At 43.0% G+C, this 14,959-nt stretch overlaps 1 protein-coding gene across 2 annotated transcripts in view; it reads left to right on the top strand.

The window, feature by feature from the left end:
* Positions 1 to 4,540: 4,540 nt before the first annotated feature.
* The window catches only part of tle2b (TLE family member 2, transcriptional corepressor b), an 83,216-nt gene continuing 72,797 nt past the window's right edge, over positions 4,541 to 14,959 (top strand). Inside the window, exon 1 of one of the 2 annotated variants that reach the window (XM_030432812.1) lies at positions 4,541 to 5,455. In XM_030432812.1, coding sequence (XP_030288672.1) covers positions 5,432 to 5,455 — 24 coding nt within the window. In that variant the 5' untranslated portion in view covers positions 4,541 to 5,431. The remainder of the gene's footprint in view (positions 5,456 to 14,959) is intronic. The other variant, XM_030432813.1, reaches the window with a different exon arrangement.

Raw genomic sequence — 14,959 nt, 5'->3', positions numbered from 1 at the left:
TGCAAGTAAGTGCTGGTATTCTGCTAGAAAGGTTTACTACAGCTTTAAGTAGTCCAATATTGTCTGTTACTGCTGTTTAGGGCTTTGAGAGCTGAGGTTATAGTGTCTTTACTGTATATGTGCCAGCAGCAGAATCTGTTCCCCTGTGTTTCAGATGCTGACCATCACTCTGAAGGTGCTGACTCTCCTCTGTGCATCCCCTCAGCCTTTATCCCTGAACTTCCTCATGCATTACAAAGGCAGAGGTCAGTAAAAGGCACTCTTTCTAAAGCATTCAAAATCTATAGAGAACTGCAGTTAATTTGCTTGGCTAAAGGTGAACTTGCCCTCACTGTGTGCATTATTGTTTCTCAAGTTTTCACTGCGCTTTGTCCAATCCAAAATCCAGATGTAGTTTATTATGATCACTTTACATCTGAGATGTGCTTTGCTATGCCCTTATGTAAACTATAAATGGTGGAGCTGGTATTTGCTTTGTCACCATGGGCAGGTGCGAACAAAAAAATGCTCATCCCGTACTGTGTTGCTGAATTTACATCAATCAGTGCTCTATTATGAATTGCTCGTTGTAAACACAACTGCAAGATCTGAACTTATGTAACTTCTGGACTGGGTTGACGTCTGTTTGTATGCTTGCCTGCCCATCTGTCTCCCTGAAACCCAGTGTGAGTAGTGGGGGGAATAATTAGCTTCATAATCCATTTTAGACAATTAGATAATGCGTATTAGTGCAATAGGCTACATGGGGAATGATCAGTGTGGTGGTGGTGGCGCCACTAAATGACAATGTACAGTTTGTCTGTGTTTGGGTCTGAAAGAGATTTTCAATGAAAGCAGATTGGAAGAAGAGCTGGAAAGAGGACGAGAGACACAGAAAGTGAAAAGTATGTACAGAAAGGTTTTAGAAGACTCATCCTCTGGGAAGCTCAGAGTTCCTCACTAAATTTCATGGTAATCAGCCCAATCAATTGGACCGTAATGACCATTTTGACTGTTGCCTCCCAGCACAAAGTTGCTGTGCTGATTTGAAGAGAGCTTGAGACTTTCTGTGTGAAGTTTTTTGTCATTCATCGTCTGTAAGAATGACCTTCCACAGTCTGAAGACATGCAGATCGGGTAAAATTGCTTTGTACTGTAGGCGTGAAGGTGCTCTGGTGACCTATTTGGGGTCGAGCTCTCTACCAGTGTGTGCTGGGGCAGGCTCCACTTTACAGGTTAAGTGGTTTGGATGTGAGTAATTTGGCCGGGTCAATGTTTACACAAGGACATTTTAGGCAGATGGTGGTGCTGATTTTGCACAATTTTTTGCCAATCGTGGCTTCCGACTCCACACATTATTTCCACTTTGTCTCTGACTTTTGTAGTCTGAGACAAGGCTGAAGTGGTGAAGGATTCACGGAGGGAGGTTACAGAGGGCAAACACTGAGAATAATGCTAGCCAGTGGTTGTCTTGTTACTGCCCTGTGGGTTGTTTATTTTTTCTCTATTTTTTCGTCTGGCACAACAGCACCCACTCTGACCATGAGTGATAATTATAGGATAATTGTTTTCACAAGCAGATACATGTCCGTTTGAAGTGAGTGAATGGACTTAGTGACATGTTTTGAACAGCTATATATGGTAAAAGTTTGCTAACATTAGCCAACATAAGCTATATATCCTACAAAACCAATGAGTGGCAAAACCTTTGAGTGTATTTAATTAAACAAGGATGTGTATCATTACTTATGAATTCAAATTTTAATTTGTAGAAGGACGGATGTGCCACTCCTTCTTTTAACAGTAGAAGTGTAGCTTTCAATTAAACAAATGCATATTTTAGAGCATATGAAATACAGTTTCAGTACAGTAAAACACAAAACAAATTAACTGTGAGATGTAATATGATGAAGACATTGACAAGACAATTGTCATATGTTGCCATTTCTAAAATCTATTTAATATACTGATTTGTATGTCAATTGTCAGTTAATTACATTCATTATTTGACATCAAAATGAGGAAGTAGAACTATTAAGTGACATATATCATGATTATTTTATCACCAGTTTCACTTTTACTCCTCTTGTTGTTTCATGGCAATGGACTCTTGCTGGTTAATAGTTTACACCTGCTAAGTGCTGTAAGTTCCAGGCCTTCATCACTGCTGTCATCACAACCTCAAGTTGATGCATATCTGTATAAATTCTGTTTTCCTTGAAATGTTCACTAATGACCAAGACTTATCTTTGGGCCAGATGAACTAAAATTGCTCATCTTTGCCCTTGTCCTCTTATATCTTACTCAAAATAGCACACTGGTTTCCTATCATTAGATCAGATCCTGGGAAACAAACTTTGCAAGGTTAACATTAGCCAGTATTAGGCTTCCCCAAAAGGATCCAACACTATATATAGGTTAGTGTTTGGTAATAGACTCCATTGGATAATAGGATGTCTGTACGTGACCTTAATTGAGGCTTTGGGGCTGCCCTCTGGCTAACCCGCTTGTTATCAAATGCAGTTTCTGTCTTACTGGAAACCCTCCACAGATGCCAAGACTGACTATGTCCGATCTTACAGTGTCGGATTAATGGCTGTTTGATCAAGTTCAAAGGAAGAGCTGCCCTGGATAAACTCATTATAAACAGCGCCAAAACACTGCTTGGCCAGACTGGTGCACTGTACATGGAAGGCCTTTAAATACCAGGTCTTACTCGATCCAGGTCCATTCTGGGTTGTCCTGTAAATAACATGTGCACTGGAGCTAGCAGTCAGAAGTAGGCAGGCAGACGTTTTTATCTCACCATAGTGGGGATATTTCTGGGGTGTTACATTGGTAATCCCCAAGACACTCGACTTATTGATTTTGATGACTTGCAGTAAGTAGACGTTGCTTGTGTGTTTCTGCACTGCACTCTTGCCAGATATCATTACACATTGTGTGACCCTTGATTTAATGTCCATTTCCTTGGAATTTTTTTTGTCAGTTGCACACTTTCTGGTGCTTTTGATCCTCTCTTGTTTGGGGTTACTGCCCATTTTCTCTGTTTATTCGAAAACAAACCACTGTTGCTGCCAAGGGAAAAGTCAAAATGAAACGCATCCTGTGTGCCAAGTGGTTTTTCCCCAAAAGACCACCTACCTGCAAATGGTTAGAATAGAACATTTAAATGCAACACAATCTTTGAGTTATATCCATATGGCATGAAGAGACCAGCAAGAAAAACATTTATTTTTTACTTTTGTATTGTTACCATATGCTTTTGTTTAAAACGCTTGTGTGTTGAAAATCCCCGCATCATGAAATACACTTCATGAACTAAAAGAACATGAGTTTACCCCAAAGTAGGAGTTAAAACCGAGATTTTATTGTTGAGTAGATACCAAAATGTTATACAGTACGTGATAAAAGCACAGAGGAAATGCACCTTATTTTACTATACAACTATACTATACATACTTTAAACAGTACGGTATGGTACAGTAAGTATGGCTAAAAATGACAACAGATCCCACAAGACAGCCTGAAACACGACAAATAACCAAACCATTTTACTTATATGTGTCACTCATTCACACACAATGCACATTTGGAGATGTAGGCACATGCACATGTGGGTTTTTTTTTCTGATCTTCAAATTAAGCAGAATGTATGGTAACTACTTAGTTTTAACAGGATTAAAACAATAGGTAGGTTAAATCAACTGATGGAGCATTACTTCATTAACAGATCATTGTGACCTGTGTCTGTTATTTCTAATGACTGTGCCATGATCTGAATTTTCTGTGTTTTCCCAGTTACGTGACACAGTGATCTGGATGCATTATGTTCTTTTCAAACACAAACAGCATGGTGTGGCTTAAACGTCAAATAATCCATGCAAAACCCCATACACAAAATGAGTGCATCTGTTTCATTTCTCCTAGTTTGTGGCACAGATCTGTCATGAGCTGTAGGCTTGGACCTAAACTAGATTAACTGAGGGATGTGACATTTCTGTTGCTCTTCGGATAAAGTTGCTCTGAGGAGTTACGGGTTGACGTATGTGGTTTAGCATGGTGATGTATTTGCATTTAACATCTGGATGCAATGCGTCTCTGACCGCTTCCTGAGGAGGTCTGAGCAATCGGATCTGCAGCATTCATCAGTGCGTGTTTACACCTGGATTAATATGTGATTAAGCATGACTGGCCAGTCATCAAAGTCGCATTTTAATGCAACTTGCAAACTGAGTAATAAACTTATCACTCCGGGTTACTGTCATGTGTGTGTGCAACTATGTGTGTGTGTGTGTTTGCGCTGCGTAACAAGTGTGTCCACACCGCTGTCATGCATTTGTGTATGAGTGTCGGAGCATTTGTGTGTGAATCTCGATTCATATCAGTTTGAGCCTGAGTCTTTGTGCATGACTGATTGCTTTGTCTGTCTGACCACAACTGAAAAGAGATCCATCTCTCCCTTTGCCTTTCTCTCCTCCCTCCGCCTCTCTCTCTCTCTCTCTCCCTCTGTGACTGGGTGTCTCTATCTGCTCAGTTCCACCTTAAGAGGAGCTTTAGCAGCCTGTCGTGTTTGTGTTGAAGCCAACAGGCACAATATATTACAGTCTAGGGCTTGCTGCTGAAAAGCCCGCTGGATCCTCCACTGACCTGCTGTTCTTTCCTGCTTTCCTCTCGCGTTTTTTTTTCCACATTTAGATTAAAAACAAAGCTCTTACTCTCCCTCTTCTCCCCCTCCCTCCTCCTTCTTCCTCTTCTCCTTCTTCTCCTTCTTCTTTTCTGCGGCAGCAGTCAAGGCAGTGGCTTCAGTGTATCAGAAAGAGGGTGAAGAGGGGAAAAGCAGAGGAGAAGACTGTTTGGACGGAGCAGAGTGTGTGTTCATGTTTGTATGTTTCGCCATTGGACGGCTGGGTGAAGGGGCACAAGCAGAAGAGTAGCAGGAGTAGGAGGAGAAGAGGGGAGCCTGCCTGGATGAAATTCTCTGTGTCATGTCACTGCGCGTGGACCTTGACTGATCACAGGTTGAGGGAAAAGGGAGAGAGACGCTGAGCGGAAGACGAGGAGGTGGAGAAACTGAGACTTGGGGTGCACTGGGAAAAGAAGAAGAAGAAAGAGAAGGTGGAGGAGGAGAAGGAGGTAAAGTCTTGTTCCATCATGACACTGTTGGATAAACGAGCCAACGGATTGAGCGCGCTTCAGTTGTGTGTCAACAGGAATTCGCCTTAGAAGAAAGAAAAAGGAGAGCCAGGAAGAAAAGGACTCTGGAAGAGTAAAGACTGCTGTGTTCAACCCAGCTAAGGAGCAGGGACTGGACTTACTGAGTGTGTGTGTGTGTGTGTGTGTGTGTGGCTGTGTGTGTGTGGCTGTGTAACCGGTGGAGGGCAGAGGAGTGGAGGGCCAGGGGACTAACCTGGCCATCAAACGGACTGGCAGCCTCTCCTCTCCTGGGATCATGTACCCTCAGGGCAGGCATCCGGTAAGTACCTCCTTATGTCTCTTTCTCCTGTCTGACTCTTTTTCTGTTCGTCTCTCAACTCTGTCTCTCCGTCGCTTTTATATCCCTCACATGTAACTTGTCACTTATGTCCCTCTGTCTCTTCATATTTCTCTTCTTCAATTATCTTGTTTCTTTCCTCCTTTAACTTCCTCTGTGATAGTGAAGTCTCAAGTCTTTTTCCTCGTCTGTGTCCTTCTGTCATTCTGTCTTGTATTTTTCAGCCTGTCTCTGTTGTCCCTCTCTCTCTTGTTTAGTTATAGGGACTGTACTGTAACATGAGGAGTGAGATGTGACGGCGGGGGGGGGGGGTTGTCTAGGCTAAGAGATTCCCTGTTATGTGTACACACACACAAACACACACACCACCACCTCCTTCCTCTCTGTCAGCTGCAACCAGGTGCCTTTGAGATCTTGATGGTTAGCTGTGTAGGTGGCATATAACTGAATCTGCACTTGTCAGCCTGTGTTTGCGTGCATCCATTAGTGTTTGGTTGTCTCTAGGTGTGTGTATGTGTGGTGACGTGTGTTGGAATAGACCCGTCTGTATGAGTGTTTGTGTGTGTGTGAACTGGTCCGTACAAGTGTCAGCTGTCCATTTGCTCTTTTCTGTTGCTAAGCAAATGCTTGCACACACACAGCCACACACACACACACACACACACACACACACACACACACACACACACACACAGTTTAATTGATAGTTAAATTCCACTTAATTCATTTCCATTACTAGTAAGAAAGGTCGTGAGTGCACAAGCACTTCCCCTTTAATACCTCCTTAAAGTCCCTTCCCTCCTTCAGTCTCACTCTTCATCAGTAGTGAGAATTTGCAGTTAATTTACCTGCCCGGGTAAAATAAAGGTTAAATACATAGAGTAAAAAAGCACAGGAGGATGAATGACAGCTTAGGCTCAGTTTGGCTTAGGCCATTCGTTTCACTGGGGCCCCGGTCCGGTTGCTATAATCAGATTTGGTTGTCAGTCTCTTTGTATCTTCTACAAATGGGTCAGTGGCCACTTTGCCTTGAAGCCAGCCAGCCAGCCAGCCAGACAGCCAACCACTCAGTCAGCCAGCAAGCCAGCCAACCACTCAGTCAGCCAGCAAGCCAGCCAGCTAGCTATCACACAGAATTATGAATGACATTTTCACAAGAGGAAGGCATGAGGAATCAATTATATGTACAGAGAGAATGCTAATAAGCCAGTCGCTGGAATAGAAGGGAGAGAGAGATGCCGAGAGAAACAAGAGAGAAGTGAAAAACAAAGGGAGAAAGTGAAAGATGTAAGAGCCAAGCAAGAAAAAAGAAGGAGTGAGAAAGAATTCTTTAAAAAGGCACGGCCGGGGGTGGAAAGAGAAATGAAAATGAATGAGAGATGCAAAGGAAGAATAGAGTGTGAACATTCCTCTGTTCTCTCCTTTAGAGGCGTATCAGAGAGCTTCCTGCTGCGATGCTCTGCGTTTGTGATAAAGTTCAATCCCAGATTGAGCCAACTCCAACCGATCGATAGCCTCTCTCTCTCTCCTTCTGTCTCTCTTCTGTTTTTCTCCCCCTCTCTGTCTTTCCTCTCTCTCCCTCTTCCTCTGCAGCTCTCCTTTGCCAGTGGAACTTTATTTCTGGTGTTGCTGTGAAATGTGATCTGTGGAGAGGTGTGAGGGTGCAAAGAACAGTTTTGTGCGTGTGTGGGGGGGAGTGCGTGTGCATGAATGTGTTTGTGGCTAAAGACTGCTTGTACACATGTCCTTGCGTACGTTTACATACATGTGTGTTTGTCCTCAAAGTTAGAACGGGGTTACTTGTGAAATATGTATTTCCTCCTGTTTTATCAAAAGCACAGCTGGAACATAACCCCTGTCAAAACGCTGTCTTTCTGGTGCAACTCAATGAAGATAGAATATTTAAAAAAAATGTAGGTGGCTGCTAGAAAGAATGATGCCAGAAAAGGAAATCAGAAGCCAAACCTTAAGCACACTTGGAAAATGTGAAATGGGCAGCGTGGGCTTTGGTGCATCAGGCCTTTCAGAAGTTGATTCAGCTCAGATGTTGACTTGTTCTTGACTCCACCAATAGTTTTTAAAATAGTCTCCTCTTGCAACTGACGATAGAGTAACTTTGGCATAAAAGTGAGAGTGATGAACTGTTCACTGAGTGTTAATTTGAAGCAAACTTAGTTTTTTCAAGTTGGTTTTCATACCGTGATCAACTGGTCAACTGGCTGCCAAAAATCAGCTTTAAAATGACTCCTTTACAGAGTTTTGGCATTGTTACTGTGTGAATGCACAGCTACTCACCTGTTACCAAAGAATGATTTCACTCCTAGAAAGAGAGAGTCCTTGCATAAGAAATTGGTGCTGCATATCCTGAGAAAACCCAGAAACCATGTTGTATTCCTTTGCACTCAAAAGTTAAAAAAACCACCGTTTGGTGGTGCTTGTTATGGGCTCTTTGTCCATTTTGAAACAGGAAACAGTACAGTTACAGTTTGTAACTAACAAAATCGCGGCCAATCTGTAAACTAAAATATGCTTCTGACATTAGTTAAAGTGAGAACTATGGAGTGTTGAAACAGAATCTTAATTTATAGTTTATCAGCGCTGCATAGTTTAGGCAGTTTGATGAAAGTTTGGTGAGACACCCCTCACTCAATCCAAAAATGTGGAAGTAAAATCTGTAGCTGATGGAACAGCCCTAAAATCCGCCAGGTGACATGTTTGGAGGATTTCTGATGGCAAAAAAGTGGGGAGGCCCTGCGTGCAGGCAAAATGGTGAAAAATGTACAATTGTTGATTTACATGAACATTGTAGTACTACAGAGCTGGATGAAAATCAGCAAAGTTCTCATGTACGTGACTTCCCAGTAAACAGGCTTGAATCCTGTCTCTCAGTAGGCTTGATGTAGCCTTGCTGTCAATCAAACATCATGGAGTACTTCCCGTCAGACAGGACAGAGATGGCCTTGAATGCCGCTCCTTTCAACCCCTCTGTGTGCCCCTTTTGGAAATGATAAGAAAGGTGTCTTCAGTATAAATAGATAAAATGGACATCCAAGGTTAGAGCAGTGTTATTTTTCTTCTATCAAAGAAGAAGTCTGACTTTGTTCTCCTCACTCTCCGGCAGGAAAAGGTTAAAACCGAGGGCTGATTTGCCAGGCGAGCGGAGCTGTAATTGGTTCCACTGGATTTTTGTGGCAAGCGTTATCAGAAGTGTGTGAATGCGTGTGTGTGTGGATATGTGTGAGTTGTGTAAGTGTGTTTTTTTTTTTTGTATTTGCCGTGTTGGTTTTCTTTTTATGTGTCTTTGCCTTTTTAGTGCTTTGTGTGTCCTGACAATTTTGTATTAACTGTGTGTGTTTGCCCTTTTTGTTTACTTAAATGTGTGAAAATGTGTGTGTGCATCTCCTGTGTGAGGTTTCAGTTTTCTTTCATGCGTGCATTTGCTCTATAGTGATAAGTATCTTTGTGTCCAAGTATATGTACATGTTCGTGTAGGGGAGTGTGTGTGTGTGTGTGTGCGTGTGCGTGTGTGTACACCATGTACGTGTTTGTATTTGTCCTTGTGTGTGCTTGTGTTTGTGTGTTCAGCTGTTAAAGTGCGTGTGTGTTTGTATCTTGGAGGAGAAGGGGAAAGTAGAGCGGCGGTGGTTGTGCGTGTGTCTGTGTGCACGTGTTCACTGTGGTGCCAACAACAATAACAATAAATAATGTTCCAGTCCGACCTCGACTGTTGCTGTGAATGTACAAGCCCTTGATTGGCTGCCACACCCCAGTGAGGGAGAGAGTAAGAGGGAGAATTTACTGTGTGTTTTCATGGTTAAGAAAGATGTCTATAACTGCTAGCCTGCAAACAGGACTGATCAGCGCTAAGACTCACACAAACATGCACACACATTTCCCAAAGGGCTTGGAAAGTTTGCATGAGTGTACACTTAAAGTCGTCACTAAAACATTTTTCTCACACCTAAGAGTTGTGGTGGCTGTGGTCTAGTTGGTGTAGATCAGACAGTTTTCTTAAGAAAGCGTGTAGAAGAGGAAAAGAAAGAAGGTTGGACTGAAGGTGTTGATTGTTGTTCTTTTAATGCAATGGTACTCTATCAAATCAAATCTACTCTGATCATTATTATTACACCATGCTGGAACATCATTCAGTCACTTTCTGCTGTGGAAATGTTTGTCATGACAGTCTAACATCTGTTGAAGCACTATCAGGAGTGTTTGTGTGTGTATGTGTGAGTGTGTTTTGGGGGTACAAAGAGAGAAAAAGAGAAGAGTAAAATCTGAGGGATAAATAAGCACACAAGTGTTTCAGTGTGTGTGGTACAATGTAATTGTTGGAAAATCATTGCAACCGGCATGTATAATGGTGTGTGTGTGTATACACGGGGAGAGCTTCATTTTCCTTTGGCCATGAGAAGACTAACACTTTATTTTTATGGCCAAATAAACGAACGCATACCAAATATGTGGCCACAGAAATCACATCTACTCTATTAATGGGGGCAAAGCCACTCCAACAGTTTGTGTTTGTCTTAAAGTTGGATTTTGATGTGCATGAGATAGAAATTTGGAGTTGATTTTGTAGTTGCAGTTGCAGGAAGTGCTTAACTAGTTATAATTGCGTCTTGAAAAGTGCCTTTGATATGCAACTGTATCTGCTTTCTTGCACACTGGACTTTTTTGTTTTTGGCATCTAGCTGTGTCAGGCAGTTTGTTTTTCCCCAACATTTGTGGCTGTAATATAAGCCATGTACGGTAAACAGCACAGTGGATTGCTGTCACCTCCCACGGATGACATTCTCCCCCCTGTTCCTTTGTCCTAGTCTTGTTTACATTTAATTTCATACAGCATTTCAAAGGCAGCCCTGTAAAATTGCGAAAAGTCAAGTAACAACAATACAGCTGTGGCGAGACGACCCCCTGAACAAGCAGAGAGTAGCACAAGCAACCGACAACTCCATCATCAGCCGCCCAGATTAAGTCTGCTCTCTGTTTGTCTGTTTGAGTATACTATCCTCAAATCCTGCGTTCTGTGTTCTTTTCTTTGTCATTAAAAGAAGTGATCAGAGCGAGGCTTGGATGGAGTCCAGAGACTCTTTTGGCTGCCAATCTTTCCCTGATTTGTAATCCACCACTGGCTTAGTGGCTGTCTGTTGAGCTGCAGCATTAACTGACGAGCACTCTGAATTACTTGCTTATTAGTTAACTGGTAAGACTGACTCACTGTCTGACTTTTGGTTTTACTGACTGGATGACTGAGTGTTGGCTTGTCAATTTCACTGTCAAACTGAATGACTGACTGCCCAGCTGGCAGAATGAGTGAGTGGTAAAGATTCATCGTGAGAGCGCTTCTAACTCTAAATGAGCCTCTTTTCTTGGGAAGCATGGCTCTCTCCAAGTTATCAAAACCTTTGAGTGGTCTGTGGAAATGTGGGCAACACTGTCAGAGAGAAAGGGGCAAATGTGAGGGTGTGATAAAAAGGTGGCTGATATGTAAGTCACATTTCCATTCTTCCCTGCAGCTTTTATTCACTCTTTCATCCACACTGTCTGAACCAATGAGCTGTTGCTTATGTTCACTGCCGCTCACTTCAGCAGACACATGCACACAAACACACTGGGAGACATGTACACAAGGGGCACTGACACTGCTCTGCCACACTCTGCCTTTTTTCCTAAATATTTCACCAGCCAATTATTATTTCATGTGCTATCTGAATGTGTCTCTGCTTGTCTCGGAGACACTCAGGCAAAAAGAAGAACAAAGGGTCTAGGGAGGAGACGTAAAGAACGAAAGGAGAGAAAAAGGAGAAAATGTTTTGTTTGTTTTGTTCGAATGAATGCATCCATGCATAGGCATGCCTGCTTACACTGCGTGAATACTCATGCACTGGTAGAAAGTGAGCCAGGGGCTAAACAGATAGACTGAGATGACAAGCAGATAGATAGAATCATTTATTTCCCAATCACTCCCAGACCTGCATCTGTTTTACAGTCTCTGTCTCTTTCATGCAAACGCTGCCAGTGGTGGAAAAACAGACAGCTGCTTGAACAGTAGACTTCCTTGTGACAGACGGACAGGCAGACAGAAAGACAGAACCAGAGTGACCTAATGTGCCAACAGACTGGGAAAACACTGAAGTGTGACTGACAATAAATAATACAAGTCACTGGAAGAAGTCAGACAGAATATTGCAACGTCACATCAAGGTTAAAATTTTTTCGGCATGTGTAAATAATTTGGGGTGTAAGTTTCGGGAACTTAATCATCATCTATATCAGAGCAAAGGTTTGTGACAAAATCCTGGCCCATAAATCAGAAATGATCTTATCTTATATATTGGTATAGGCTTATACACTCAGTGGACATTTTATCAGGTGAACAGTGTAGTCCAATATAACAGTACTGCAGTATGTCCAGTATTAATCAAAGTAACAGTGTTCAGGGGATAGTGGTGGTGTAAGCGGTGAGAAGGCTTCCAAGCCACTGGCTGCAGTTCAGGCCAACGTTTCAACATTTGTAAACATGAGACGACAGGATATTTTTAAAAAAAAACTTGGGACAATTTCCAGCTGTGTTTGTGTTGACAAAAAACATACTTTTTTGATGGGAAGTCGGGCCATCTCCAAACATGTTTTTCCAACCAAAGTGGGCATATTATGAAGATGTTTAACATAACGTTTTTTTGTTTTTTTTTTAACCCTAGCCGATAGCATTAGTACAGCGTTGTCGCAAGATAAAATTGAAAATTGAAGTAAAGTTGCAACGTAAGGAAATGTGAACTTTCATTATAACCGTGGTTTGCAGAAAAGTGCATTGCTTCCTTTTATTCTGGCTATTGGGTTGTGGTTGTGATTGTTACCGTTGACACTTTTTGTAAACAGCAAGACAAGATTCTGGTGATGTCAATGGTGGATTATTTTCCCGTCTGATATCAGGGTCATTTCATCATTTTATCCCATCAATGTGTTTTCATGTGATTACCGCACTGTTACCTCACTGAAACTGCTGATTTATCAAGTCGTGCAGTCAAACTGGTGACAGCCTGAAAGGCAGCTGAACACGCAGGCAGGCAGACAGGTGATGGTTACGGCCAGTGGGTCCCACCTCCATCATGTTATGCGATACAGCACAATGGGCTTCATCTGCCACTCCTCCACTCGCCTCACCTCCCTCCCTCCTTCCCTCCCCCCTACTATAGATAATCCCTCCTAATTCTCTGCTTGCCTGTGCCAGCTCGACCAAATTGTGATTGACTGCTGTCCCACATGATGTCTGTGTATGTGTGTGTGTGTGTGTGTGTTTGTGCACAAATGACCCTTCCCTCCCTTCCTCTCCCCCCTCCCTCCACCTCCACCTCCCAGATTAACCGGATCAGTTTTGGGTTTCAGGATCCCCTATGCTGGCTGCTACGGTGCTCACACACACATAAACACACATGAAAACACAGGCGGTAGGCTGTTTTTTTGGCCCTTCGTGACACGCTATTGGACCCCTAACAGTCTGGGCTGCCATCTGTCAACAATACAGGAGAGACCAAACACACACACACACACTCACACACATGCAGACACACTCCAACAACAAATGTTTGTTCTGGTGTACATACGGCATGACTTGCTCATGCCTCCATCTTTGTAAACACTACAGAGAGATGCACATATAGCATTGTATATAACTTACAGCTCAGTTTTATTTTTACCTGCTGAAGTCTCCTTGAGCAAGACACTGCCACTCCTATTATTACTAATAAGCATGAAGTCATTTGATAGCAGCTTCCCATACTTGACTCCTATTCCTGACAGACACAGCTCTGCACAGGCAGAGAATATTTCTCCTTGTGCCTGAGGACCTTTTTTTAACTTCTTTTTTGTGTGTGTGTGTATTTTTCATTTCCTTTTTGCTCATAAGAAGTTTTATCGCTCCGGGGTCCATGAAACTCATTCAAATAAAGGTGCAACTGGCAAACTGAAAGGAAGACATTTTTGAGTTTATGTCCAGCAGATGAAAGGAGTTCAAATCTCTGTCATCAGCACACCACAGAGGACGCCATGTTGACGCTGACAGTTGTCACTCGCGGATCTCTTGTATAAGCCTGATCTGTGACTGTGGGCTTTGTTATATGACTTAGTGCTGCTGATGTAACCCGCCAGCAGCACTTTGTCTGCGTGCGTCTGCGTGAGTATGCGTCTGTGTTCTCATGTGTTCATGGCAGCAGATGGTGGGAGCAGTATTACCACAGACCGATGGACAGTGCGCAGGGCAGAGCGACAGCAAAGACAGTGTGACTCTCTCTCTCTCTCTCTCTCTCTTTCTCTCTCTCTCCCTCTCTCCCTCCTTCTCCCTCTCTCCATCTTCTCTCCATCCCCTCTGTGTCAGACCGATGAATGGCTGGCTATCTCTCTCAGTCAGCAGCCACGCCGCTCTTTCATCATCTGTCTCTCTGCTCGTTCTTTCATTCCTCTGTAAGGATGTCAGACCAGTCTATCACTCCCTCCATCCCTCAGTCCATCCATCCCTCTGTCTGTCAGATGAGTATTTATCTCTCTTCCACCTCTTTTCTCCCTCATCAGTCCATCCCTCCATCCTGCCACTGTGTGTTCGTGTGAATCTGGATGTGTGAGTGTGTGTTTGTGTTTTTCAATGCGCTCATGGGTGCGTGGGTGTGTGTGTGTGTGTGTGTATCTATCTGCGCGTGCCAGATCACTATCTACCCCCTATCCCTCCCTCCCTTCCCCTCCCCCGCTGTGTGTGTGGTGTGAATCAAGGTCAGTGGGGATCTGTTGGCAGACACCCCCCATCTATCCCACCCACCACCTCCGCGCCTCCCTCTGCCCCCCCACACACGCACACACACACACACACACACACACCCCCAGAGGGTGTTGTGCCCATCCAGCCATCTAGATGTCCCTGCTATGCCTGCCTCAGCTCAGTTTAGCTCAGCTCGGCTCCGTGGATTAATTACTGGGGAACCCACCGCGTCTCTGACCTCCACCGTCGGACTAATTGAAATCTAATTGAATTGTGCTTGTCTAGACTAATGAAGCCCCGCTACTGAAACCGCCAATCTTTTAGCTATAGCTACAGGCCGATAGCCACCCAGCTTCACTGTAGCGCGTGCACTGGACCACAGTAGCCTAAATCATGTAATATGATATCAGTAAACTTGAACAGGGTTAGAGTAGCTCAGTTTTTCTCTGCAGAGGAAGAATCACTCCCCCACCACTAAACCTGCAACTAATTATTATTAATGTTGTCAATCAGTCAGATATTATTTAGATTAATCAATAAATCTATAGACTATAAAATCTGTTAAATGTAAAAAAGGAAAAATGAAAGTTTGTCCACAGACAAAGATGTTAAGTTTCCTGTTACAGAAGAGTAAAGAAACCAGAAAATATTCACACTTAAAAAACTGATGTCAGAGCACAAATAATTGCTGATTATAAACTGATTAAACAGTTCTCAAAATACTGATAATCAAA

This window comes from Sparus aurata, chromosome 11 (genome assembly GCF_900880675.1).
Source record: "Sparus aurata chromosome 11, fSpaAur1.1, whole genome shotgun sequence".
NCBI classification, from domain to species: domain Eukaryota; kingdom Metazoa; phylum Chordata; class Actinopteri; order Spariformes; family Sparidae; genus Sparus; species Sparus aurata.
The sequence above is the reverse complement of the archived record's forward strand: the minus strand, read 5'-3'. Positions and strand labels throughout refer to the sequence as shown.